The sequence below is a fragment of the Castor canadensis genome, chromosome 1, assembly GCF_047511655.1.
Source record: "Castor canadensis chromosome 1, mCasCan1.hap1v2, whole genome shotgun sequence".
Taxonomy (NCBI): domain Eukaryota; kingdom Metazoa; phylum Chordata; class Mammalia; order Rodentia; family Castoridae; genus Castor; species Castor canadensis.
Genome location: NC_133386.1, coordinates 76,207,103 through 76,232,572, shown reverse-complemented (window position 1 = coordinate 76,232,572; position 25,470 = coordinate 76,207,103). Strand labels below are relative to the sequence as shown.

General features: G+C 42.4%; 1 protein-coding gene across 2 annotated transcripts in view; it reads left to right on the top strand.

The window, feature by feature from the left end:
• The window catches only part of Nt5e (5'-nucleotidase ecto), a 66,164-nt gene extending 40,914 nt beyond the window's left edge, over window positions 1–25,250 (top strand). The window contains exons 4-9 of one of the 2 annotated variants that reach the window (XM_074078603.1): window positions 9,292–9,489; window positions 10,668–10,822; window positions 11,853–11,958; window positions 12,782–12,931; window positions 14,235–14,435; window positions 25,064–25,250. In XM_074078603.1, coding sequence (XP_073934704.1) covers window positions 9,292–9,489; window positions 10,668–10,822; window positions 11,853–11,958; window positions 12,782–12,931; window positions 14,235–14,435; window positions 25,064–25,164 — 911 coding nt within the window. In that variant the 3' untranslated portion in view covers window positions 25,165–25,250. Of the gene's footprint in view, window positions 1–9,291; window positions 9,490–10,667; window positions 10,823–11,852; window positions 11,959–12,781; window positions 12,932–14,234; window positions 14,436–16,417; window positions 18,323–25,063 lie in introns of those variants that run through there. The other variant, XM_020184824.2, reaches the window with a different exon arrangement.
• The last annotated feature ends 220 nt before the right edge of the window (window positions 25,251–25,470 follow it).

Here is a 25,470-nt window from a genome sequence, read left to right as displayed (position 1 = left end):
TGATTAGATTTTTAATACATAATTCTGCAAGTAAGGAAATCATAGTATAGAAAAGTATGAAGCATGCTGTGAAAGAAATACAAGATGCTCTAAGAGCATACAATAGGAAGACTTGACCAACTCTCGGGGATTACTGGTCAGTGTTTCCAGGTGGGACTAACATTAGGCCCAAAATCGAAAGACACCCAAGAGTTAGGTTGGTAAATGTCACTACTAATCTTTATTGAGTGGTGGAGTGACTCACTTGCTACATTAACTTCTCTAATCCTTCCAACAACCCTGTAAGGTAGGTATTGTTATTTTTCCCACCTTACTGATAATGAATAAATTGAAGGAAAAAGATGTATCTAATTCACATGTAGGCCCCTGGCTCCAGAAGTTTTTTTCCCATCCAAGAAAACTCCTAAGCAGATATGTGTGTGGTCCAGGAATGGGAAGAGGCCAAGATTGCTGAAGGGTAGGGCAGGTATTCTAGCTGAAGCTGATGAGAGCCACAGGGTTATGATATTCGTGTCAAAAATGTTAGTGCTTTTCCAAAGGCCAATAGGAAATCTCTAAACCAGAAACACCTACTTAGATAGTAGGTATTCAATAAGTATTTGTTGAATGCTGTGGATTGGATATATCCCCCAAAGTTCATATGTTGGAAACTTAATCCCCAAAGCAATTGTGTTGGAAGGTAGGATCTTTAAGAGGAGAAGGCTCTGCTCTCATGAATGGACTGATGTTGCTAAGACAGGAATGAGTTTGTTACATAAGTGAGTTTGGCTCTCTTGCTCCCCTCTTTTTGTTTTCTTGCCATATGATGCCTTGGACCATGTTAGGATATGTATTTACGTTTTAGAAACATTACTAAGGTTACCGTGTGGAGATTTGATTAGAAGGAGGCAGAGAAGAGACATACAAAGACCAGTTAAGAGGCCGTTGCAGTGACACAGGTGCAAGATACGGTGGCCAAGATTGTTCTTTGGGTGAGGAGATAGAAGGAAACAGGTAAAAGCAGTGTCCGGGGGATCATGCCTATAATAGTAGCTACTCAGGAAGCAAAGATGAAAGGAATCATGGTACAAAGCCAGCTCCAGGCAAATAGTTCATGAGACCCTATCTCTAAAAACCTCATCACAAAAAAGGGCTGGTGGAGTGACTCAAGGTGTAGGCCCTGAGTTCAAACCCCAGTACTGCAAAAAAAAAGCAGTGTCTGGTAGGAGCAAGCCCTTCCAAGTAATTTGAAATAGAGACTCAAGTCTCTTAAAAGCAATGACTTGAAATAGGCTAATTAACCAACTATTATTTTTTGAGACAGGGTCTTGCTATTTAGCCAAAGCTAGAATGCTCTGGACCTTGAACTCATGATCCTCCTATTTCACTTTCCTGAATGCTGAATTATAGGTGTGCATATCATGCCTAGCACAATTACCAGTTATTTTTATCCAGTCTTTTTAAAGGGCCCTCATTTGGAGGTTTTCATAATGCATATGGTTTCCATATGCATCAAAAATCACAGCATAGACTGCCTTTAAACATTCTATAGGTTGGCCAGTTGAAAACCGCATCAAAGACCTGCTTCCTGGCTCCTATGTCTGTTACCATGTGACACTGGGAGACAGTTGTCCAGACCCGTGCTTGGGAATCAAAAAATTCTTTGGCTCTGAGAGCAGAACTCTAGGAGCCCTCAGGCACCGACCCAGTGCTAGGAAATACCAGCTTTACCAACTACAGATGTCTGTCCACAGCACCACTCCCCCTGCAGGTTTGGTTCCTGGATAAACCTTTGGCTTCTCTCCTGCCCAGATGACGAAATTCCGTTTCTCGAGAAAAAGCTGTGGTTGGTGTGGGAGAGTATTTTGAACAGAAGAACCTTTGGATGAATAGCATGGAGTCATGTGGGAAGTGTGAAGCCCTGGATTGTCTTCTCTGTCAGTGGTTTTCTGGGATTGCCAAATATGACGAGGAGGGAACAGACAGGGTGTAGCCAAAGAGGAGGCAGAGATTAGCCAAATTAGACTGGCTCTTGCCTGGTCACAGAAGAAGCATCGCCCTTGTTTCTGATTAAGTCTATTTAAGACGCAAGTGATTAATCAGAAATCTCAACTATAAATCCCCCCCATAATGAGTATATCCTAATAAAAAGTTTATTTAAAAAAAGATGCAGATGACACAGCTTTCATTTTAGTAAAGGGAACTAGGAGGCCTTTCTTTCTGAGTTGGGAAATGCTCCCTGTCAGATCCTAGCTGGGTTTGCTAACTCCTTCCTACTTGCAAAGTGCATGCTGAGCTGATGAGACATGGATTATGATTCCTAAATTTTACATGATGTTTAAACTCAGGACGTTCTATGGAAGGCAGAAAAATAAAGGCTAAGAAAAGTCAGGGTTTCCATTCTCTTGAGTTTCCAGGAAACTGCCTGGTTTCTGACTTCTGCAACTTGTGTTTTTGACTCCTGGATGAAGTGTTCTCTGCCACCTTGTGGACATTTTAGGAACTACCCATTCCCGAATATCTGACAGGCTGGTGGGGGGGGTTGCCTTCACCACCTGGTTTCCTGAAGTGAAGAGCAGGCCCCAACCTTGCCCAAAAGAAGAGCACAGAACAGAATAAGCACGATTAGAGTATCAATCTTCCCTTCTACTCTACAGTGCATCAGTTCTGCTACTGTTACATATCATCTGCTTGTTGCACTAAAGACCACATTACAGCAAGTGGAGGTGGAACAAGGCTCTCACTGGATCTCAAGTTAGTCAGGTGCATTTGTAAAAATAAAAGTTTCTAGACTTTTAAATTTTTTCCCCAGAGGAAACAAGAAAACAGGACTTTAAAGTTGGCAGCAGCTGTTTCCTGCTTATGAATTGCTGGTATTCGCTGTGTGTGTGTGTGCTCTGTTGTTATTGCACTGGGAGAGGTCTGCTCTCAGCACAGGTAGGTTCTTCACCCCAGCTTGTCTTAGTGAAGAGAGAGGCCCAGAAAGAACTCATGACTCAAAGCCATGGGTTTGTGTTTAACTTGCAAGTGACCTTGCAACCTATTTGCAGACTTCATGAAAATAACACATTAGGCAGCATGGTGTATAACATCCAGCATCTCAACAGGTGCCAGTGGCTCACATCTGTAATCGTAACTACTCAGGAAGCAGAGATGAGGAGGATTGCAGTTTGAAGCCAGCCCCCATAAATGTTTTGTGAGACCATATTTTGAAAATAACCAACACAAAAAAGGGCTGGTAGCGTGGCTCAAGCAGTAGAGTGCCTGGCTAGCAAGCATGAAGCCCTGAGTTCAAACCCCAGTACCACAAAAAATAAATAAATAAAAGATCAAGTGCCTCACAGCTCTGGTTTTCAATCAGCTCCTTATCATGTGCCGGTGTGTGACCTTGAACAGTGTGTCTATAACAGTCAGTAAAGTATGGTTAATAGCAAGATCTGTCCCATGGGAAGTTTAGAGGCCCAAGTGAGATTAAAGCCATCTGACTCATGACTGACTCTCATAACTGGTCCAAGTGTATAACCAACATGTGTGAAGTTCTCCAGACTCTCTGTAAACATCCAATAAGAAAGACTAGTCATGGGTGTAGTAAGGGAGGTGACAGAAACAGTAGTAGGGTCAAGGGTATCAATTTCATAGTCTCTGATTCCAAATAGCTCAAACTTTGTCATGTTTCTCCATGGAACTAAGACATGAATCATAGGCTGGCATGGTGACACACCTGGGAAGCTAAGGCAGGACATGAACCACAGTGCGGAATTAGAGAACTTGAACATACCAAGTGATGGGACACCAGTTGTTGTGGAAATAATGTCAGACAAGAAACCAAGTGACACTCAGAGAAGTGGAGAACTCAGAGTTTATTTTATGCCAGTGGTCCCAGATGAGCTCACACTCAAAATTTTGGGCCTCAAACAATGAATTCACAAGATACTTAAAGGACAGTACAGGGCACCAGGTTATAAGGAATGTGTTAGGTGTTAATAGGTGAGCCAGTGCTAGGTTAGAGACCTGGGATTGTTTAGATAAGAGCAGCAGGGGAGATCTGCTTTGGAAAGTTTATTTGCAGAAGGAGACAAAGAAAGGTGGTAATGGGCAATTATCTCTACAAAGTGCCCTTTGTCTCAGCCCTGAACTCACTTTATGATCTAACTAGCATTTTCTCATGTCCTGAGGCCTTGCCTGAGACAATCTTCTTATTAATTCCCTCCTTTTGATGCTTATCCTACTTGTGGACAGGCATCAACCCTAAATTTCAGGGATTCCATTAGGTTCCTCCTGTCCCAAAGGCCTATATTGGGTTACCAAGAGCTGCAACTTTATTGCCTCCATTTGCGAGCTAATGAAGTGAGTTATGGCGTTAAGAATGCAAGGACCAAATGCCAGGGCCAGTAGGATCATGAGAAGAGGCCATGACCAGGGGAGTAGCCATGAGGCCCAATTCCAGATGCTGCTCCATCTGTTCCAGGAATTCATTAATTCCTGTCTTCTACATGTGTGTCCTGATCCTGTAATTGTTGAGCCATGTCTCTGACTATTCCCAACTGATTCACATAAAAACAACATTCTTCACTTAAGAAAAGGCAGAGCCAACAATCACCCACCAATGATGTGTTCCTAAGGTTAAGGAGGCAGAGAGTTGCATCTAGCAGGTTGTACAGTTGGGGTTCCAAGTTAAAGTTCCCTGTCCCAGAAGGAAGCCTTAATGGGGATCATGGTGGTGGCAGATCAATGTCTTTTATAGGCTCGTAGCCACCTAGGTAATCACTTCTGCATGGCCTTTCTCTATCTGTGGCTTTACCATTAGTAAACTGATATGGGGACAGGTGGACAGGTAGGGTGCCCAGACATAACGAGGCTTATTTCCACCCCCGATCATTTCATCATTCCATACCTTTAAGGGATCCCCATCTTTCTGCCAGCAAACTGTCTGCTCTATATTTCCTTTGTTCTTGCAGGACTCTGTCAGGCCTGTCAGTTTTCCCTTATTGTAAATTGTCCCTCATCTGGTACATTCAGAAATTGATGTGCTGCATGCAGGTGACAGGTATTGATAATAAGTGAAGGCATATCACAGTTTTCCCTGGAAGGAGAGTGGTTTTATGCAAGCTGAGCAGTCATTCTGGCTTCTAGATAGGATGACCTTAAAATGTAATATAGTCAGGAGGCAAAAACACATCAGAGACCTCATGCCTGAGCCTGGGGTCTGGGCTACAGATAGCACCAAACAGCAGTAAGACTTCCTACTATGAGGAGATAACAGGAGGCCAGCAGTAATTTCTGGCCTACATTCCAATCTTGGGGAGCAGTGACAGCCAGTCCTAGTGTGAACAGTATTGCAACAATGCTAATCAGTAGGATAGGGTAAGGGTGGCAGAAAAGGAGATACATTTATGTCCTGGTGGATGAATCCTTAGGCTCTGTCATACATTGATCAACCAGCTTCCGGGAGGTGGCTGGAGCCCTGGACAAAGCTGCTTCCATCTGTGAAGAGTTCGAGCTCTGGATCTAAGAGGGAGGAATCCATTAGGTCTGGCCTGCTAGAGTACACTTCATCCATCACCTCTTCACAATCATGATCTGGGGGCCCTTCCTCTGTTGGCAGGAAGGTGGCAAGGTTTAAAGTTTGTACAATTTCAAGCCTGACTCAAGGATTGTCACATAGGAGTCCTTGGTAATGGGCCATTCTGGAACTGGTCAGCCATTTATGACCTTGTCCATTCATTACAGCCATGACCGCATGGGGAACCTTAACATTAATGTCCTGTCCCAGGGTGAGCCTGCCTGTCAGCCTCCCTGATTAGGGTTACCATAGCAGCCAGGGCTCAGAGACATGGAGGCCACGCTGAGGCCACTGTGTCTAAACATTTTGACAGGTAAGCCACTGGCTGCTGCCATGGACCCACTGTTTGAGTGAGGACCCCCAGAGCTGTGTGACTTTTCTCACAAAGAGATTGAATGGTTGTGTTACATCTTGCAGCCTTTGCATAGAGGCTTTGGTTAACAGTCTCTTTATTTCCTGGAATGCCTTTTCTTGGTCTGGTCCCAAGTTTAGAAGGTCCTTTCCAGAGACTGCTGTAGCCTCATAACTTAGTTTGGCCAGGCTTGAATATCCATGTATCCAGATGCAACAGAATCCTGCTGCTCCCAAGAATTCTCAGACCTCCCTTTTGGTCTTCGGCTGAGGGATGGAGTAGATAATCTGTTTCCTCTCTGGACCCAGGGCATGTCATCCCTCTGAGATGATGAATCCAAGGAATCGGACCTCTTGCTGGTAAACTTGGCCTTTTTGTCAGGAAACTTTGTAGCCTGCCTCGGAGAGTTGGGCTAGCAATGCCTTTGTCCCCTCCCAGCATTTCTTCTGGTCATGGCTTGCCAAGAGCAAATCATCCACATACTGGAGCAAAGTGCAGCTTGGATTTTCTTCTGGGAAAGTTGACAAATCTGCTGCTAGGGCTTCCCTGAACAAGGTGGGTGAGTCCCTGAGGCAGTGTGGTCCAAGTCATTTGTGTTTTTCTTCCAGTATGGGGGTCTTTTCATTCAAAGGCAAACAGAGGCTGGCTAACTGGCTGGCTGCCAGGCTGAGGCAGAAGAAAGCATCCTTTAGGTCCAGGCAGGTGAACCAGCTTGCTTGTGGCAGTAGAAGGCTCAGGAGAGTGTAAGGATTAGGGACTACTAATTAGGGTGCAGTGTGATAACAGTGTGGTTGACTGCCTGCACGTCCTGAACAGGCCAGTAATCATCTCCTCCTGCCTTCTTGATGGGCAACAGTGGGGTGTTCCATGGCAATTGGCAGTCAATCAATATCCCTGCATCCTTCAGCTGCTGTAGGTGGGTCTGAATTCCTAGGCGTGCTTCCCATGGTACTGGATATTACCTCTGTCTGACAGGGAGAGCCCCAGGTTTAGGATCTACCATTATGGGTGCATGGTTGTGAACCAGGACAGGAAGCCCTTTTTCAGCCCAGACATCAGGAAACTCCTCCAGCAGGCAGATGGGCTTCGCCAGGTTCCCCTTTTCCTGGTGGTAGAGTTGCCATTCATCTTCTATAGGAACTGTCATTGCCATGATGAGGGCATTTGGTCCTCTCACTGTAAGGCTTGTAGACCCTCCCTGATTGAAAGTGATTTGGGCTCTGAGCTTGGTTAGTAAGTCCCTTCCCAGCAGAGGAATTGGGCATATGGTAAATACAGGAATTCTGAGTCACCTTGTGCCCTCCTAGTTGGCATGTCCCAGGGAGGGGGGCAGTCAACAGAACTGCTGGGCAGTTTGGGCTGCTAGCTCTGGCTATTGTGGCCCTGCGCTCAATGAGTGGGCCCACAGGCTTAGTGACCATTGAATGTTCAGCACCTGAGCCCACCATGAAGATCATTGGTTGGCCCCCTACTTTCATGTTGACCATGGGCTCTTGGGGGCCTAGTAGTAAGGAGCCTGGTCTTCCTTAGTCTGACTCAATTCCTGCTAGGCTGATGAGGTCCTGGGCCTCTGGTTCAGGTTGCCATCCTGTCTTCTTTCCTGGAGTAATTTTGGTCCCTTGCAATGGGGGCATTCATTCTGCCAGTGGCCAGTCTCCTTGCACTAGCACGTTGGTCTCGTTGCAGTGGAGTTCTTCCACTGGGTCTCCCCTTCCGTGGCAGAGCTGATGGCTTGGTCAGGTCTAACTTCCCCAGTGCTGCAGCCAATAAGGACACCTTGGCTTTCATTCTTTTATCAGTTTCTCAATTTCCTCATGTTCCCAGTTTACAAAGACTTTATTTGCCACTTCTAACAGCTGGGTGGCATTCATTCCAGTGAAACCTTCAAGTTTCTGAAGTTTCCAGCAAATGTTGGTGTGTGACTAGGCCACAAATACTGTATTGACTGTTTGCTGGTTTTCTGGCACTTCCAGATCAAAGGGGTGTACACCTGGAAGGCCTCACAGAGTCTCTCATAAAAATCAGTTGGTGCTACCTCTGGCTTCTGGATAACTGCTGCAATTTTGGACATGTTGTTAGGTCACTTAGCTCCAGCCCTGAGCCCCTGTAGGAGGGTGGTGCAATACTGAGTGAAGACCTGAGTCCCTCCTTACTCTGGTGCAGTCCAGCCACTAGCCAGTGGCTCAAGGGGCCAGAATGGTTGGTATCTCACTGGGGCCTCCAGAAATGTTGTGGAAATATTGTCAGACAAGAAACCAAGTGACACTCAGAGAAGTGGAGAACTCAGAGTTTATTTTACGCTGGCAGTCCCAGATGAGCTCACACTCAAAATTCTGGGCCTTGAACAATGAATTCATGGGATACTTAAAGGGCAGTCCAGGGCATCAGGTTACAAAGAATGTGTTAGGTGTTAATAGGTGAGCCAGTGCTGGGTTAGAGACCTGGGGTTGTTTAGACAAGAGCAGCAGGGGAGATCTGCTTTGGAAAGTTTATTACAGAAGGAGACAAAGAAAAGCAGTAATGGGCAATTATCTTTACATAGTGCCTTTGTCTCGACCCTGAACTCACTTTGTGACTTAACTAGCATTTTCTCATGTCCTGTGGCCTTGCCTGAGACAATCTTCTTATTCACAGGTACTGCGCTTTGTGCAGCCACACTCCGTCATGCAGGCATATGTGCGGGAGACTTCTGGGTGTTGATCAGCTCCCAAGCTCTCACTGAGGCCCACTTTGAGACAGAGGCCTGCAGAATCTGACTGGTGTGAGGACTGAAAGGGGATGTAATGGGTGCTGGTCCATCCCCAGGATAAACCTGGCTGTATGAAAAAGGCACCAGGGAGGGTAGAGAATTTAACAACAAAACCCAATTATAGTGTTTCAGAGTTTCCAGAGACTGCCTTTGTAAGAAATAAATATACATTTAATGTGCACCTACTATGCCTGCTAGGCATCATGCTAGGAAACCTAGATGTTCAGTTGTCTCAGCAGCCCTGTGAAATAGGAATTATTTCACCCATCGTACAGGCAAGGAAATAGCAGTACAGTGAAGAGAAGTGACTTGGCTAATCTACCTGTTGGGGAGGATGAGGCCGAGCGAGGACGGAGGTAGGATAATCTTAGCAGTATTCCATCTCTGTGTGCCCCACAGCACCGGCACAATGCCCTGGACTTAAGAACTTAGTAAATGCCCACTGAGTTGAGAATGGAAGGATTCACGTGCCAAAAGGGCATTTGGTAACGGGCAAATACCTGGCAGGGCTCTGAAACACCAGCTGTGTAGAGCCACAGCTGATGAAACATTCATTTAAACCTCCCCGTCATCTGGCCAGTAGCCTGCAGGCCTGTAGCTGGCCATGATCAAGGGCTGACTTGATGAGCTCTGGCTCTTTTATTTCAGGCACTCCACCTTCCAAAGAAGTGCCTGCTGGGAAGTACCCATTCATAGTCACCTCTGATGATGGGCGGCAAGTTCCTGTGGTCCAAGCCTATGCCTTCGGCAAATACCTGGGCTATCTGAAGGTTGAGTTTGATGAGAAAGGAAATGTCATCACTTCACATGGAAATCCCATTCTTCTAAACAGCAGCATTCCTGAAGGTAAGTGAAATTCAAGCAGGAGGGCCTATCAGTTCACAAGTTAAGTGGCTAGATTTTCCTCTCCCCTCCCTTCTTTTTTTTTAATGTTTTCTATAATACTTTTGAAAAATTTAGCCTTCCTCATAAGATTGGGAAATTAAAAACTCACAATATTCAAATCCACATTTGATTCTCCAAATCTCTCAATATTGGACTCTGTGTGTTGCTTCTTCTGCCTTTTGAAAGCTTGATCCTGACATGCAAAAGCCACTCCCAGCTTATGTCCAGGGGAAAGCTGATTACTGAAGCAAAGGGGCTCAAATTGGGCAGTGTAGGACCAGGTGCTCAGTTGCTATGGACCTCGGCTTATCTATCAGATAAGGAAATACATTTTTACACTACTCATTTTCATATAGGCTGCATGAACACACTCCTATGCTTGTCTCTAGTACTTTTCTGTTTACCATGATTGGCTCAGGAAGGATAGGCAATGAGGTATCACCACACCCAGGAGAGCATATTGCTATGACCCAGACCTCTCAGTAGCCAGAGGGGAGTGTACCCAGGACCACACACTCCTCAGCAGACCCTTTTTACTTACCCTGGAGTTTTCAGAGCCCCTAACATCACCATCAATGCCATTCCAGATGGGCTGACAGGTGCCCACCCTGTGATGTGGTGAGTTGATGCTAAGATGTTCAACACATCCACACATTCAGGTCCATTCGAGGTCTTATTGCCAGGAAACAAAGCAGATATTCCTAAGGAAATTTCATGGTTAAAACTAAAATGTACAGCCAGGTGCTGGTGGCTTATGCTTATAATCCTAGCCACTTGGGAGGCAGAGATCAGGAAGATCATACTTCCAAGCCAGCCTAGGCAAATAGTTCATGAGACTCTAGCTTGAAAAACCCCTTCACAAAAAAGGGCTGGTGGAGCAGCTCAAGTTGTAGAATGCCTGCTTAGCAAGTATGAGGCCCTGAGCTCAGTTCAAACCCCATTACCATCAAAAAAAGACAAAACTTGAAATATACACACACACACACACACGGTAAAGAATTGAGTAGTCACAAGCAGGTAAGCTCTATAGATGATGTTTGATTCCTTCTGCAGAACTTACCTATTGTAAGATTTGCTTCAACTAGAGGGTTCCTCTTTCCCTCCCACCTTCAATCCTTCCTTTTTTCTTTTCCTTCTAGATCCAAGCATAAAAGCAGATATTAACCAATGGCGGATAAAATTAGAAAATTATTCTACCCAGGAATTGGGAAAAACAATCGTCTACCTGGATGGCACCACTCAATCATGCCGCTTTAGAGAATGCAACATGGGCAACCTGATTTGTGATGCTATGGTAAGTTGTTTGCAGGAGCAGAGGGCCTGTGCCTTGGGAGGAAGAAAGGAAGAGGAGAGAGGAAGGAAGATGCATGCAACAAGGGACAAACTGAAGGGGCAGAACTGGGGATTTTTACAAATTAAGTCCTCAGACAAAAACTTGGCTGGTTTTACACTGAGAATGAGCAAAGTAGCTGAACCGGATTGGGTGACCATCACGTTATTGCTCTATAAGAACTAAAACTTTCTGGGTGTGGTGGCTCACTCCTGCAATCCTACTACTTGGGTGGCAGAGGTCGGGTGGATTGCCGTTTGAGGCCACTCCAGGCAAAAAGTTAGCAAGACTAAAACTTTCTGTGTTCAGTGGCTCATGCCTGTAATTCCATTTCTTCGATGGCAGAGATCAGTTTGAGGTCACTCCAGGCAAAAAGTTATCAAGACTCAATAATAATTATTATCTCAACCAATAAGCTGGTTAAAAGTTTGTCTGAATTTTGGATGTTTCTTGCTGTAAAATGATCTGAAGACATAACTTTCCTGGCCAAAGCCAGATCACCCGTAATGAGCCCTTGTCTGGAGCGTTCTGGTTGGCATGAGATCTTGTGTTGAACAGGCTCCAGTGCACTTCTGCCCTGGAAGAGCCTGAGGGGAGCAGTCCCGCAGGCCAGTCCACACCAGAAACATCTTGACACCAGAGCCAGGCTCAAGAGTCTTGTTTGCTAAGGCCCTGTAACTTGAGGGGAAAGGTTTTAGGAGATGGGGCTGAAAGTTCCCTATCTCTAAGAGTCTTGACAGGGCACTGGTCACAATACCATAATTTTGCTTCTGACTAACAGAGGATATATAGCCTAAGAAAATAAATAGATAATAACTGTCTTATGACTAATAGCATATAAAACTACTTCTGACTAATTACAGTTGGGAAATCTCTGGAAACACAGGTGCAGAGGAAGAGCAGTTTTGCTTCCTCCGTAACACTAATCAGATTCCTAGAACTGATCCCAAGGAAGTAGACCCAGAATGACTAATGTGCATTTGTGCTATTGTAGATTAACAACAACCTTAGACACCCAGACGATATGTTCTGGAACCATGTGTCCATGTGCATTTTAAATGGAGGTGGCATCCGGTCGCCCATTGATGAGCAGAACAATGGTATGCTCCCCAGACCCAGCTCCCTCAGCACCCGTGTTCTCTCTGATCTGCCTCCCTCTGCAGCTCCTGCCTTGGTTATGCCCCTATGCAGCCTTAGCATGCCCTGCCTCAGCTGTCAGCCATGTACCAAAATGCTGTTCTTTAAGTTTTGGTTAGCAACTACTCAAGTCTAGCCCAGTGAACACGCATCTGCTTCTCTATGTGTTCACACAGAGATGGGTGAGTAGCTATGGTTAGCAGAACCCAATCTTGGTCTAAATTTCTGACTTGCAAAGTCAAATATTAATTGCTGCTGATTTATACATAGTCCATTCTGACACTTGAAAAGAGAAAGGCAAAATCATCAATCTTCTGTGGTGGAAAAGACCTATCACTGGATAAATTGTTATTTTAGTATATTTACAGATAACCAAGATTCTGTCATAAAGTAAAACAAATCGACTAGACAGATATCCAGCCATACTTTGTAGCCCTGATACCCTATCAAACCCAGTGAGTATCAAAATAAGGCCTCAAGCTCATTTCATTGTCAGACAACAGAAACAGATGGCTGCCTGTCTGGGGGAATGAGCAATGCATAACCACCTAATGGAGATCCAGCCCAGAGCCAGGAGACTTGAGGCTGAGCATAGTGGACTTTTGAACCATAATCTTTAGTTAGCCCTTGTCCTTTGCCTAGTGGTGGAGGGCAGGGCTCAGGTTCGAAATCCATTCCTCCCCTAAGTTTGCCTTAGCTCCCTCACCTCCCTGTGGAGGAACTGATCTCAGGATAAATGTTTAATCTAGCTGTTTTCCTTCTTGCCTCATCTGTGACTACCGTCAGGCACAATTACCTGGGAGAATCTGGCTGCTGTATTGCCCTTTGGAGGCACATTTGACCTGGTCCAACTAAAAGGCTCCACCCTGAAAAAGGCTTTTGAACACAGTGTACATCGCTATGGCCAGTCCACTGGAGAGTTCCTGCAGGTGGGCGGTAAGTCACCTATCCTGTGGGGTCAGCTAGCCAAGGTGATGTCATATTTCTTGCTGGTCAGCTCAGCTTCCTGATAACCAGGACCTCTGTGGTCAGGCTTGTTTGGGTTTTCCCCCACATGGACACCAGTGTTTTCTTTCAATGCCTATGGACTCCCAGAGCCACCAAGATTAGGTTGGGGTCATAGCTCCAAGTGCCTGGTAATGAGCAATATTTGTCAAATGTGATTTGTACATCAGATGGACCCTCATGGGTCAGCTGCACTGAGGTCTTTCTATTAAAATCTTAGTTGTTTAAGCATTTAAGGGGTTTAAAAAAAAAACAAAAACAACTTTCTGTACCGTGGTATTTGTTAATGCCTGGAACCATACCAAGGTTCAAAGAACACTGGCATGAATAAGGCTGACTGAGGATAGGAGAGAGAGCCTCTGATGCAGCACACTGGAATACCTGATTCTAGTGAGCAGAGAGAGTTCTTAACCTCCCAGAGTACAGTGGGAAAACCTGACCTGCATAGGTCAGATTGTGGGGAAGACAAGATGAAAATGAATGCTTCCCATATTGCTGAGGACATCTGAAAGGCTTTGTCCAACAATTCCACACTCCAGTGAATTAATCCTTAAATTAATTATCTCAGAAACCATATTTTTGCCTCACTTTTTGACTTTCAGTCATGGCCACACTTTCTGGGTGTTAGTGCTTTGGCAAACCCTCCCTGTGCAGAACATACTGGTGTTGGGGCTCAGTAGCTGTAGTGGGGTCCCCTGGCCTGCTGCCTGTGGTATGGCCCCAATATCCAGCATTTTCCCAAGAGGAAGTTGAGGAAACAGCAGTGTTCCAATGCTCTAGTATAGTGCTGGGTACTTGCATGCTTTGTGAAATTAGTCTAATCCCAAATTATTGCATTATAGTTTTCAAAATTGTAGCACATATTCTGTGCTCCTCGTCTATTTTTTAACAAAGTTATTGAATCAATTTACTGGACCAATTAATTCAGGAGTTTAAAGGGGAAAAAAAGAGATGTGGTTCCTCCCTGCAAAATCACCATCACCCATTTTGATTCTCAGCAAGGTTATCTTCCATTGGTTCTCACATCCACTGAAGAGACCCAAGGATAAAGCTAATCAAGAAGGGATGGCTACAACATCACTTCCATTCCCTTGCTAAAATTTCACCCAGGCTCAAACTAAAAGAGAGCCAAGCCTAGAATCTCAACTCCAAATCTTGACCCAAATCCCTTTCTTAGCTAGCAGAAGTCTCACTTTGGAACCAATAAAAACACACAGACTAACTTCTTTTCCAGGAATCCACGTGGTGTACGATCTTTCTCGAGAACCTGGAGACAGAGTGGTCCAATTAGATGTTCTTTGCACCAAGTGTCGAGTGCCCAGTTACGAGCCTCTCAAAATGGATGAAGTATATAAAGTGATCCTCCCAAGCTACTTGGCCAGTGGTGGAGATGGATTCCAGATGATAAAAAAGGAATTACTAAAACACGACTCTGGTAAGCACAGGGTCTCTCTCTCCCTCTCCCAAAGGTACTCAGGAAGAACAGAACTAGGAGGAGAAGGGGAGCTACTTGTAGTGCCAGGAGGACAAAGCCAGAAAACACATCCTGTCCCTCTGTTGCTGTCTCCCTCCTGCTTTGCTTGCTCGAAAACAGAAACACATCATTTAGTAATACCCTTTCCCTCCCCAGCACACGGGCACATCCAGCCAGCCCCAGGGCAGATCTGTTTTTAATAAAAAATGATTTACGACTCTTTTAACTACATCTAGGCATCTACTTAAGTTGTGAAATATAGGGTATAGGCATGGCTCTAATATGGTAGACCATCTGCCTCCTAGCAAGTGGAAGGCCCTGAGTTCAAACCCCAGTACCACACATAAACACACACACACACACATACAAATGTGAAATATACATGAGTTTTGCATTTATAGAAAAATCACACCTCTGGAACTTTAGATTGGACACAGAAAACTAACATGATAAATAATCTAAATTTTCTTGAAGAAGCGTTTGTTGTAAATAGTAAATAGTAGGAGCAGATGGGTAAGTGTCATTCTTACCCACAGTGGGTTGATGGAACAAATGATAGAAACGACCATACCTGACATCAGTTGATATTTCTGACAACACTGAGTTTCATTATACACCACTTCTCACTTTCGGAAATCTAGTTGAGAGCCAGCTCATGTGCACAAAGTCCTCTAACATAGAACACTACTTCCCTTTGGCTTCCCAGGGCAGACAGCAGCATGCTCACAAGATATGTGCACAGTTTCTCTACATCCCCGGGAGCTCAACCAGGTTCCTCCTCAGCCATACCATGGTGGGCCTGCCATTTTAGCTGCTCATTCCAAAGTCAGTGGAGGGCAGAGCCAGGCCAAAAGAGGCAGTCCTTCCTGGGAAGAATAGTCACTTCTGTCCATCCCATAATAGAAAATGGAAGAGCATTCTAAAGCCCCACACGACATAGAGAGACTGGTGACTGGGCACCAGCCAAGCCCACAGTGATGTCTGTTGGCCAGAAGTGGCTTCAGCAGAGGACCAAGGAAACCCTGGACCTAGGGTATTCAACCCTGGCTATATATTAGAATTACTGAAAGAGCATTTTAAATTACATACCAATGCGTTGGTCCAGCTATTAAGAGGTTCTAATTGAACTGAGTTAGGACTAAATCTCTTCCAGTGATTCCATTGTACACTCAAGGGTGATAACCACTGAAGAGCTCTTTTTTTAAGCAGTGGAATAATATTTTTTGCTTTCTCTTTGTGTGTGTGTGTGTGTGTGTGTGTGGTACTGGGATTTTGAACTCAGGGCCTTGGCGCTTGCTAAAGAGACGCTCTACCACTTGAGCCACTCTGCCAGCCCTTGGAGTAATATTTTTTTTTTAATAAAATTCTGTTGGGTTCTATGGGTTTGTTGTAGTTCTCCTCTCTTTTGGAAATGAAACCTCCATTGTCCCTTCATCAGTTACGTGAAAATAATTTGGAGCAGGTAAGCAAAAGGAAGTGTCTTTTATGTCTCATCTAATTGCACATGACCCAGGTCCCCAATGTTCTTGGTTTTGGAGTAGTTCAAAGGCTATGGTATCAATGACCTGTCTTGAGACATCTTAGAACTGAAACTAACTCTACTCCTCCCAATTACTCAATACTAAACAACAGGCACATTTTACATCTGGCCATAAAAAAGCAATCAAATCCTCTGCACTTAACATTACCAGTATTCTTATAAAAGCAGTGCTTTCCTTTAATAATTACAAAAGGCTTTAGAGAAAGACATTGTTTAGTGCCCCTCCCTCTCTTACTATTAATTGATAATTACTTTTTTTAAGTTCTTTTTTTTTTTTTTTGGCTGTACTGGGGTTCAAACTTAGGGCCTCACACTTGCTTGGCAGGTGTTGTACCACTTAAGCCACTCCACCAGCCCGATAATTACTTTTTCTATAGTTAAAATAATGTATGTATTTTTCCAGGTGACCAAGATATCAGCGTGGTTTCTCAATACATCTTAAAAATGAAAGTAATTTATCCAGCAGTTGAAGGTCGGATCAAGTTTTCTGCAGGAAGTCATTACCAAGGAAGCTTTCCTTTAATATTTCTTTCATTTTTGGCAATGATCCTTGTTTTATACCAATAGCCAACAATTCTTCATACCATTAATGTGAAACTGCATTTTTTCCCAGTAAGATTCAAATCTGCCTTTTAGGACCTGGCTTTGTGACTTAGGACACACCATCCTCATAGAAATGCTCTAAGCAAAAAGCTTTGTGCAAGGAAGAAACTGACCTCATTTCTCATGGCCTGCAACTTAGTGAGAAGGTACAGAAAAATTAAATAAGGCTTTTTGAGAAGAAAGCCAAGTGGATTAGTTTACATATGCAGAGATTAGCAGAATTTTATTAACAACCTAAACTATGTAAATAATTCCTCTCCTACATATTCATTTCTAATCCATCAAACAAGTTACATTTACGTAGAACTTTATTATTTACAACAGGGTTTTAGGCACTTTGTTTGATTTAATGCTTATGGTTTTCTTTGATTGTAAGACAGGTGTTCTGTTAACTTATTCAAGGCCAGATAGCTCAGATCCAAGACCTGGATCTAGGTCTTTTGACCTCAAGTCCAGCACTCTTTCAACTATATTAAGTTGCTGTTCAGAACAATACTGAAAGGTCTCCTCTTTTCAGAACTATCAACAACCCAAGATCATGGATGGCAAGTTTCTGCTGTATTTCTGCTCTATACATTTTCCTTTTTGGCTCCTGTTGTAATAGCAAGTTTAAACACAGGACACCATTCCCTCTTGCATCACCTTGTGCCTTTGATGAGTCAGGGAACAAACTGAAGCAGATAATGGAAAAGGTCATGTTCAAAAGGCAGTCAAGGGGCAGGGGACACAGGGGAGGGAAGAGAAAACACCAGGACTGGTTTACATTACAGAAGAGCAAGAGCTAAAGGGCATTGAAATGTGTTAAGCAAATATTTGCTAAGGAGTAGCAGCATGGAGCCTGGCACATACCATTGGCTATTGTCAATTTTATGAAATTCCCTGGGCTCTGCTTCCATGCTCTTTCCTGCTTCCGAAAATGAAGGTGCCATGAGAAGGGAACCTTCTAAAATAAACTGTAACTCAAAACCTGCACTTCTCCCTCCTCACGATGCCAACACTGTTATTCTTGTTATGCCACACGCATCATGGAAAATCCAGAGTTCCAGAAGACAGAGTTGATTTTAAAACGTAGTATGCATAAGATGTCTGAAGTCATTCTGCCTCAAAATCAGAGCAATCGCTGTAAATCATTTTCAAGTCCAAATCTGAGAACACCTGCAGACTAATGGTGGGCTCCCAGGGAGTGCCCAGAAAATACTCAGACTGATGAAATAATTTATGCCCCAAAGCAAACACTCATGTAAGGTAGTAGTGAGAGGTGAACCTGCTCGACACTACATCAATAATTCAACATGAAATGGGAAACTTCACCTTGAAAATCACAAGCAAACAGCAGCTAAAGGCTTGGAAAGGGAATGTTTGTTTCCTAGTGTTTACAAATATTAAGTACTCGATACAAAATACACTTTTAAGTTTCATAACACTTTTATGAAAGTTGTTGCAGTAAAATAATTCCCCCAGCCCTGTGAATCTGCAGATTAGTTATAATACAAATAAGATTGTTAAATGAATTACAGAAAGGTATATTTGGGATGTATTTTTTATGCTCGGCCAGTAAACTAAACCTTGTTAGTATAATTTTTTAAAGAACAGTTTTGTAATTTTTCTAAATATATGTATATGTATTGTTCAGTGGTATTGAGAAATAACCTTGGACCACTTTGCAATTGTGGATTACAAACAATAAAATTGAAAATATGCTCTTTGTTGGTTGTTTCCTCTTTCAATCAAACACCTGTAACCCAAGAAAAACTCTTTTTGACAATTTTTCACTGGTCTCATTTCTCTTGATCATAAACCCTTTACTATCCTCCTACCCTCCTCCCACTCCAAAAGTGAAAAGAAAAATGCATGCAATTTTTTTTTAGTGTAGTACTGTAGTTTGAACTCAGGGCCTTGGTGCTTGCAAGGCAGGTGTCCTACCACTTTAGCCACACCACCAGCCCATTGGCTATTTTTGAGATAGAATTTTATATTTACGCCCAGGCTAGACTGGACCACTATCCTTCTATTTATGCTTTCTGTCTAATTGGATGATAGAAACACACCACCAAGTCCAGCTTTTTATTGGCTGACATGGAGGTCTTATGAACTTTTTGTCCTGGCTGGCCCCAAACAGCCATCCTCCCAATCTCTGCCTCTTAAGTAGCTAGGATTACAGGCACCACAGTGCTTGCCTGCATGCAATTTTTAGGCAGGAGAGAAAAGTAATTTTTAAAGACTACTAAATGTTCTGGCTTTGATATACAGAACCTAATGTAAAAATGGGTTTAAGGACTGGTGGCATAGCTCAAGTGAAAGAGTGTCTGCCTAGTAAGCGGAGGCACTGAGTCCAAACCCTACTACTGAAAAATGAAAAAGAAATGTGATGGAAATAAGCTGGTTTATTCTTAGAGGTGTGGTTAGAGTGCCTGCTTTGCAAGCATGAAGCCCTGAGTTCAAACCTCAGTCCCACAAAAAAAAAAGAAAGAAAAAAAATGGTTTTGAGGCCCATACTGATTTCCTAAAAATGAAATAATCAAGGTAAAGTTGTATACTTTAATATGTCTGAACTGATTGCGTGCCTATTAATCTCTTAAGTATTATGATAATTCAATGGGTTTGTTTTGTTACACCTTAATTAGTCACATTAAAATCATTTGCAGAGCCAGGCACCACTGGCTCATACCTGTAATCCTAGCTATTCAGGAGACATACAGCTGGAGGATGGCGGTTAGAGGCCAGCCTCAGCAAAAAATGAGACCCTATCTCAAACCTACTCAACACATAAAAGGGCTAGCAGAGTGACCCACTTGGTAGAATGTCTATGAAGCCCTGAGTTCAAACCCTTGCACTGCCAAAAAAAAAAAGCAAAAGAAAACCTTATACCAACCTCATAGTTATCTTAGCCCGTTTGGGTTGCTTTAACTCCCAAAAAGGGTAGATTAAAAACACCAAAAATTTATTTCTCATAGTTCCAGAAACTAGAAAGTCCAAGATTGAGGTGGCAGCAGATCTGATATCTGGTGAGGGCCTGTTTCCTGCTTCACAGATGGTTCCTACTTGCTGTGTCCTCACATGGTAGAAGAGGCAAGAAAACTCTGGGGTCTCTTTTATAAGGAAACTAATCATGAGGGCTCTGCCCTCATAGCTCTGTTGCCTACCAAAGGCCCAATCCTAATAGCATCATGTTGGTTATTAGAAGCATAGTCAATCTTGGGAAGGTGCAGTAGTGGCTTTCAGAAGTTTGCCACAAAAAGTAGGCTGAGTCAAAGTCTCTTAGAAGAAAGTTTAAGTTGCTAATAATTGTCCAGTAGAAAAAGTTTCTCCTTCAGGGACTATAGTCTAAAGGATATATGACTTGGCAAGCAACTGTAACTGGTTGTCAAAATTAATTAAGAAAAAGTTCCTGTATCAGTATTAGTTTCCTGGGATGCCATTCAAAGAACCATGAACCAGAGGGCTTTAATCACAGAAATATACTGTTCCACAGTTCTGGAACTTAGAAGTCAGGTCAAGTGGCAGGCTGTGGGCTGTGAGGGAGAATCTGGTCCATGTCTCTCCTCTAGCATCTGACATCCTTAGGAATCCTTGACTTAGCAATAGTGTTCTCTTCCTGTCTTTACATCCTTTTCCCTCTGTATTCTTCTGTCTCTTCAAATTTCCCCTTTTTAAAGGCCATCAGTCACAAAAGATAAGGCCCACTCTTATGACTTCATTTTCCTATTTCCAGTTAAAGTCACAATCATAGTTATTGAGGTTAGGACTAAGTCCTGTCACAGGACTTCAACATCTTTTTGGAGAATGCAGTTTAATCCATATCATTGGCTCTAGCAGCCCTGAGGAAACCAGCATCTTCTCTAAGTTGCAAACGAAAAGTTCTATTCAATGTGTGTGTGTATGTGTGTGTACATAGATGTGTGCTTATGTGCTGAAAAAACATTTTAGGTTCCTTTGGCTCACTATCACTATAGTAAAACATACGGAATCAGTTCTCCAATCAAAAGTCCAGTCAGAAAGTGGAGTTTTAGGCTTTTATAACAAATGGTGGGAATCTCGAGTCTCTAGTAAGTAGTATTTCTGAGGCTTCTAAGAACCTGAATTAAATACTTCATGAAAAACATTTAATTGACAAATAAGCTAGCTAAGGTATGAAACCAATAAAATCTGACCCATGTCAAGGATGCCCGGCATATTAAAAATAGCAGTGAAAATTATGCGAGGCTCATTGGCCATTAGGACAGGTGGCTGCAAAAGCAAAACCTCTGTAAGTACAGACAGTATCAGAAGGATATTAGCTAATTCCTAGAATCATCAAGGAGCTTGGAGAGTCAGCTTAAAACAACAGACAGCAAGCCAGGAAAGTGAGGCATGACAATCTTGGTACACAGCCATGGCAATGCACATCTTGGATCAAGGCCATACTGCTGCCGGGCTCACCTCTGCTGCAGCTAACACCTTCAGGGTCTTTGACTAGATTGAGATTCCTCCAAATAAGATGCTCTTATTCTAGACACTAGAAACCATGAAATGGCCCCTATGAATTCGCTGAGAATTTTTAGTTACAAAAAATATGCATAAAATGATTTTAAAAACATTATTGTTTTAAAAACTATACTGAATTATTTTTATTAGTGTATATTAGTTATATAAAGGGGTTTCATTGTGATATTTCCACACATGCACATAATGTACTTTGAATATACTCCTATGTTGTGCTGTCTTCCCCCCTCCCTTATTTAAACTGATGTCTTTATATTCCCTTAACCCCCCCTCCCTCTTTACCCACTTTTTAACAGTATTTGGCAGGTCATCAGGTAGGTAGATAGATAGATAGATGATAGATAGATAGATAGATAGATAGATAGATATGAAATGTCCTTTGATCCTCATCACCCCCACAAAATACTCTCCTTTCCCCCCTTCCTCCTACTGATCCCTGTCCCAGAGAATCTTGCCTTTGCACCATCACCACCATCATCATCATCATCATCAACAGCAACAAAAGCATTTTAGGTCTAGATTACACTATGAGCAAAAGCATGCAATATTTGGCTCTTTGCACATGCCTTGTCTCACTCAACGTGATGATAATCTAATTCCATTCATTTTCCTACAAATGATATAATTTCATTCTTTTTTTACCTATTAAAATTTCATTTATTTTTTAAATCATTTTTACATTTATTCACATGTGTATTCTTTAGGATTATTTTTGCTGTTTGGGGCTTTCTATGTTCCATATGAATTTTAGGACTGATTTTTCTATTTCTGTGAAGAATGATCTTGGGATTTTGATGGGAGTTTTACTGAGTCTGTAGATTGCTTTTGGTAGTATAGCTATTTTCACAGTATTAATTCTACCAATCCAGGAACATGGAAAGTTTTTCCATCTTCTAGTGTTTTCTTCAATTATTCAGGGTTTTAAGAGTAGGAAATACTCTGGAGTTAGTAGGTATAGGTAAGAACTTTCTCAATGAAACCCCAGCAGCACAGCAACTAAGAGATAGCATAGATAAATGGGACCTCATAAAACTAAAAAGCTTCTGTTCATCAAAAGAAATGGTCTCTAAACTGAAGAGAACACCCACAGAGTGGGAGAAAATATTTGCCAACTATACATCAGACAAAGGACTGATAACCAGAATATATAGGGAACTTAAAAAACTAAATTCTCCCAAAACTAATGAACCAATAAAGAAATGGGCAAGTGAACTAAACAGAACTTTCTCAAAAGAAGAAATACAAATGGCCAGAAAACACATGAAAAAATGCTCACCATCTCTAGCAATAAAGGAAATGCAAATTAAAACCACGCTAAGATTCCACCTCACCCCTGTTAGAATAGCCATCATCAGCAACACCACCAACAACAGGTGTTGGCAAGGATGCGGGGAAAAAGGAACCCTCTTACACTGTTGGTGGGAATGTAGACTAGTACAACCACTCTCGAAAAAAATTTGGAGGCTACTTAAAAAGCTGGACATCGATCTACCATTTGATCCAGCAATACCACTCTTGGGGATATACCCAAAAGACTGTCACACAGGTTACTCCAGAGGCACCTGCACATCCATGTTTATTGCTGCACTATTCACAATAGCCAAGTTATGGAAACAGTCAAGATGCCCCAGCACTGATGAATGGATTAAGAAAATGTGGTATCTATACACAATGGAATTTTAAGCAGCCATGAAGAAGAACGAAATGTTATCATTCGCTAGTAAATGGATGGAATTGGAGAACATCATTCTGAGTGAGGTTAGCCTGGCTCAAAAAACCAAAAATCGTATGTTCTCCCTCATATGTGGACATTAGATCAAGGGCAAACACAACAAGGGGATTGGACTATGAGCACATGATAAAAGCGAGAGCACACAAGGGAGGGGTGAGGATAGGTAAGCCACCTAAAAAACTAGCTAGCATTTGTTGCCCTTAATGCAGAGAAACTAAAGCAGATACCTTAAAGCAACTGAGGCCAATAGGAAAAGGGGAACAGGTACTAGAGAAAAGGTTAGATCAAAAAGAATTAACCTAGAAGGTAACACCCACGCACAGAAAATCAACGTGAGTCAATGCCCTGTATAGCTATCCTTATCTCAACCAGCAAAACCCCTTGTTCCTTCCTATTATTGCTTATACTCTCTCTACAACAAAATTAGAAATAAGGGCAAAATAGTTTCTGCTGGGTATTGAGGGGGGGGGAGAGGGAGGGGGCGGAGTGGGTGGTAAGGGAGGGGGTGGGGGCAGGGGGGAGAAATGAACCAAGCCTTGTATGCACATATGAATAATAAAAGAAAACTGAAAAAAAAAAAAAAGCTAGACATGGATCTACCATTTGATCCAGCAATACCACTCTTGGGGATATACCCAAAAGACTGTCACACAGGTTACTCCAGAGGCACCTGCACACCCATGTTTATTGCGGCACTATTCACAATAGCCAAGTTATGGAAACAGTCAAGATGCCCCACCACCGACGAATGGATTAAGAAAATGTGGTATCTATACACAATGGAATTCTATGCAGCCATGAAGAAGAATGAAATGTTATCATTCACTGGTAAATGGATGGAATTGGAGAACATCATTCTGAGTGAGGTAGCCTGGCCCAAAAGACCAAAAATCATATGTTCTCCCTCATATGTGGACATTAGATCAAGGGCAAACACAACAAGGGGATTGGACTATGGGCACATGATAAAAGCGAGAGCACACAAGGGAGGGGTGAGGATAGGTAAGCCACCTAAAAAACTAGCTAGCATTTGTTGCCCTTAACGCAGAGAAACTAAAGCAGATACCTTAAAGCAACTGAGGCCAATAGGAAAAGGGGAACAGGTACTAGAGAAAAGGTTAGATCAAAAAGAATTAACCTAGAAGGTAACACCCACGCACAGGAAATCCATGTGAGTCAATGCCCTGTATAGCTATCCTTATCTCAACCAGCAAAAACCCTTGTTCCTTCCTATTATTGCTTATACTCTCTCTACAACAAAATTAGAAATAAGGGCAAAATAGTTTCTGCTGGGTATTGGGGGGGGAGAGGGAGGGGGTGGAGTGGGTGGTAAGGGAGGGGGTGGGGGCAGGGGGATGAAATGAACCAAGCCTTGTATGCACATATGAATAATAAAAGAAAAATGAAAAAAATAAATTAAAAAAAAAATAAAGCAAATAGGGAGAAGGAGCATGCCTCAAGTGGTAGACTGCTTGTCTAGTACCACCAAAAAAATAATGTGTATTTCTATCTGTATATCAGCCCTCTTATGCTTTGGATTGTTATCTTCAACATATATAAAGTTCCTTTTTACAAAAAAAAAATTATTCAGGGTTTTATAGTTTTCATAGAGAGGTCTTTCTATCTCCTTAGTTAAGTTTATACCTAGGCATTTTGTTTAGTTGAGGTTATTGTGAATATAATTGTTTTCTTGATTTATTTCTGTCTGTTCATTATGTGCAGAAAATTACTGGGTTTTGTGTATTGATTTTATATCCCACAATTTTACTGAAAGTGTTTATCATAACTAAAAGTTTTTTGGCGGAATCATTAGGGTCTTTTAAGTACAGGATTATATCATCTGCAAATAGGGATGATTTGACTTCTTCATTTCCTATTTAAATCTTTTATTTGATTCATTTGCCTTATTGCTTTGGCCTAGAATTCCAGTACTATATTGAATAAGCATGGGGACAGTAGACACCATTGTCTCTTACTGACTTTAGAGGAAATGATTTCAGTTTTTCTTCATTTAGTATGATGTTGGCTATAGGTTGTCTTAAATAGCCTTTTTTTTTTTTTACATCACTGGGGCTTGAACTCAGGGCCTCACACTTGCTAGGTAGACATTCCATCACTTGAGCCATTCCATCAGCCCTTTTTTGTGTTGGGCATTTTCAAGATAGAGTCTTGTAAATTACTTGCCCAGACTGGCCTCAAACTGCAATCCTTATCTCTGCCTCCTAATTACAGGCATGAACCACTGGCACCTGACCATATACAGCCTTATTATGTTGAAATGTGCTCATTCAATTCCTACTTTCTTCAGGACTTTTATCATGAAAGGATGTTGAATTTTGTCAAAGAATTTTTCTGCATCTATTGAAATGATCAGGTAATTTTTGTCCTTGATTCTGTTCATATGCTGTATTACATTTCTTGCTTAGCGTTATGTTGAACCATCCCTGGAATAAAACCAACTTGATCATGATGTATTGATCTTTTTGATGTGTCACTGAATTTGGTTTGTAAATATTTTGAGAAGTTTCGTGTCTATGTTTATTAAAGAGACTGGAATATAATTCTCTTTTTTGTTGTTGTGTCCTTGTCTGGTTGTGGAATGAAAGCAATACAGGCTTCACAGAATGAATTTAATTTGC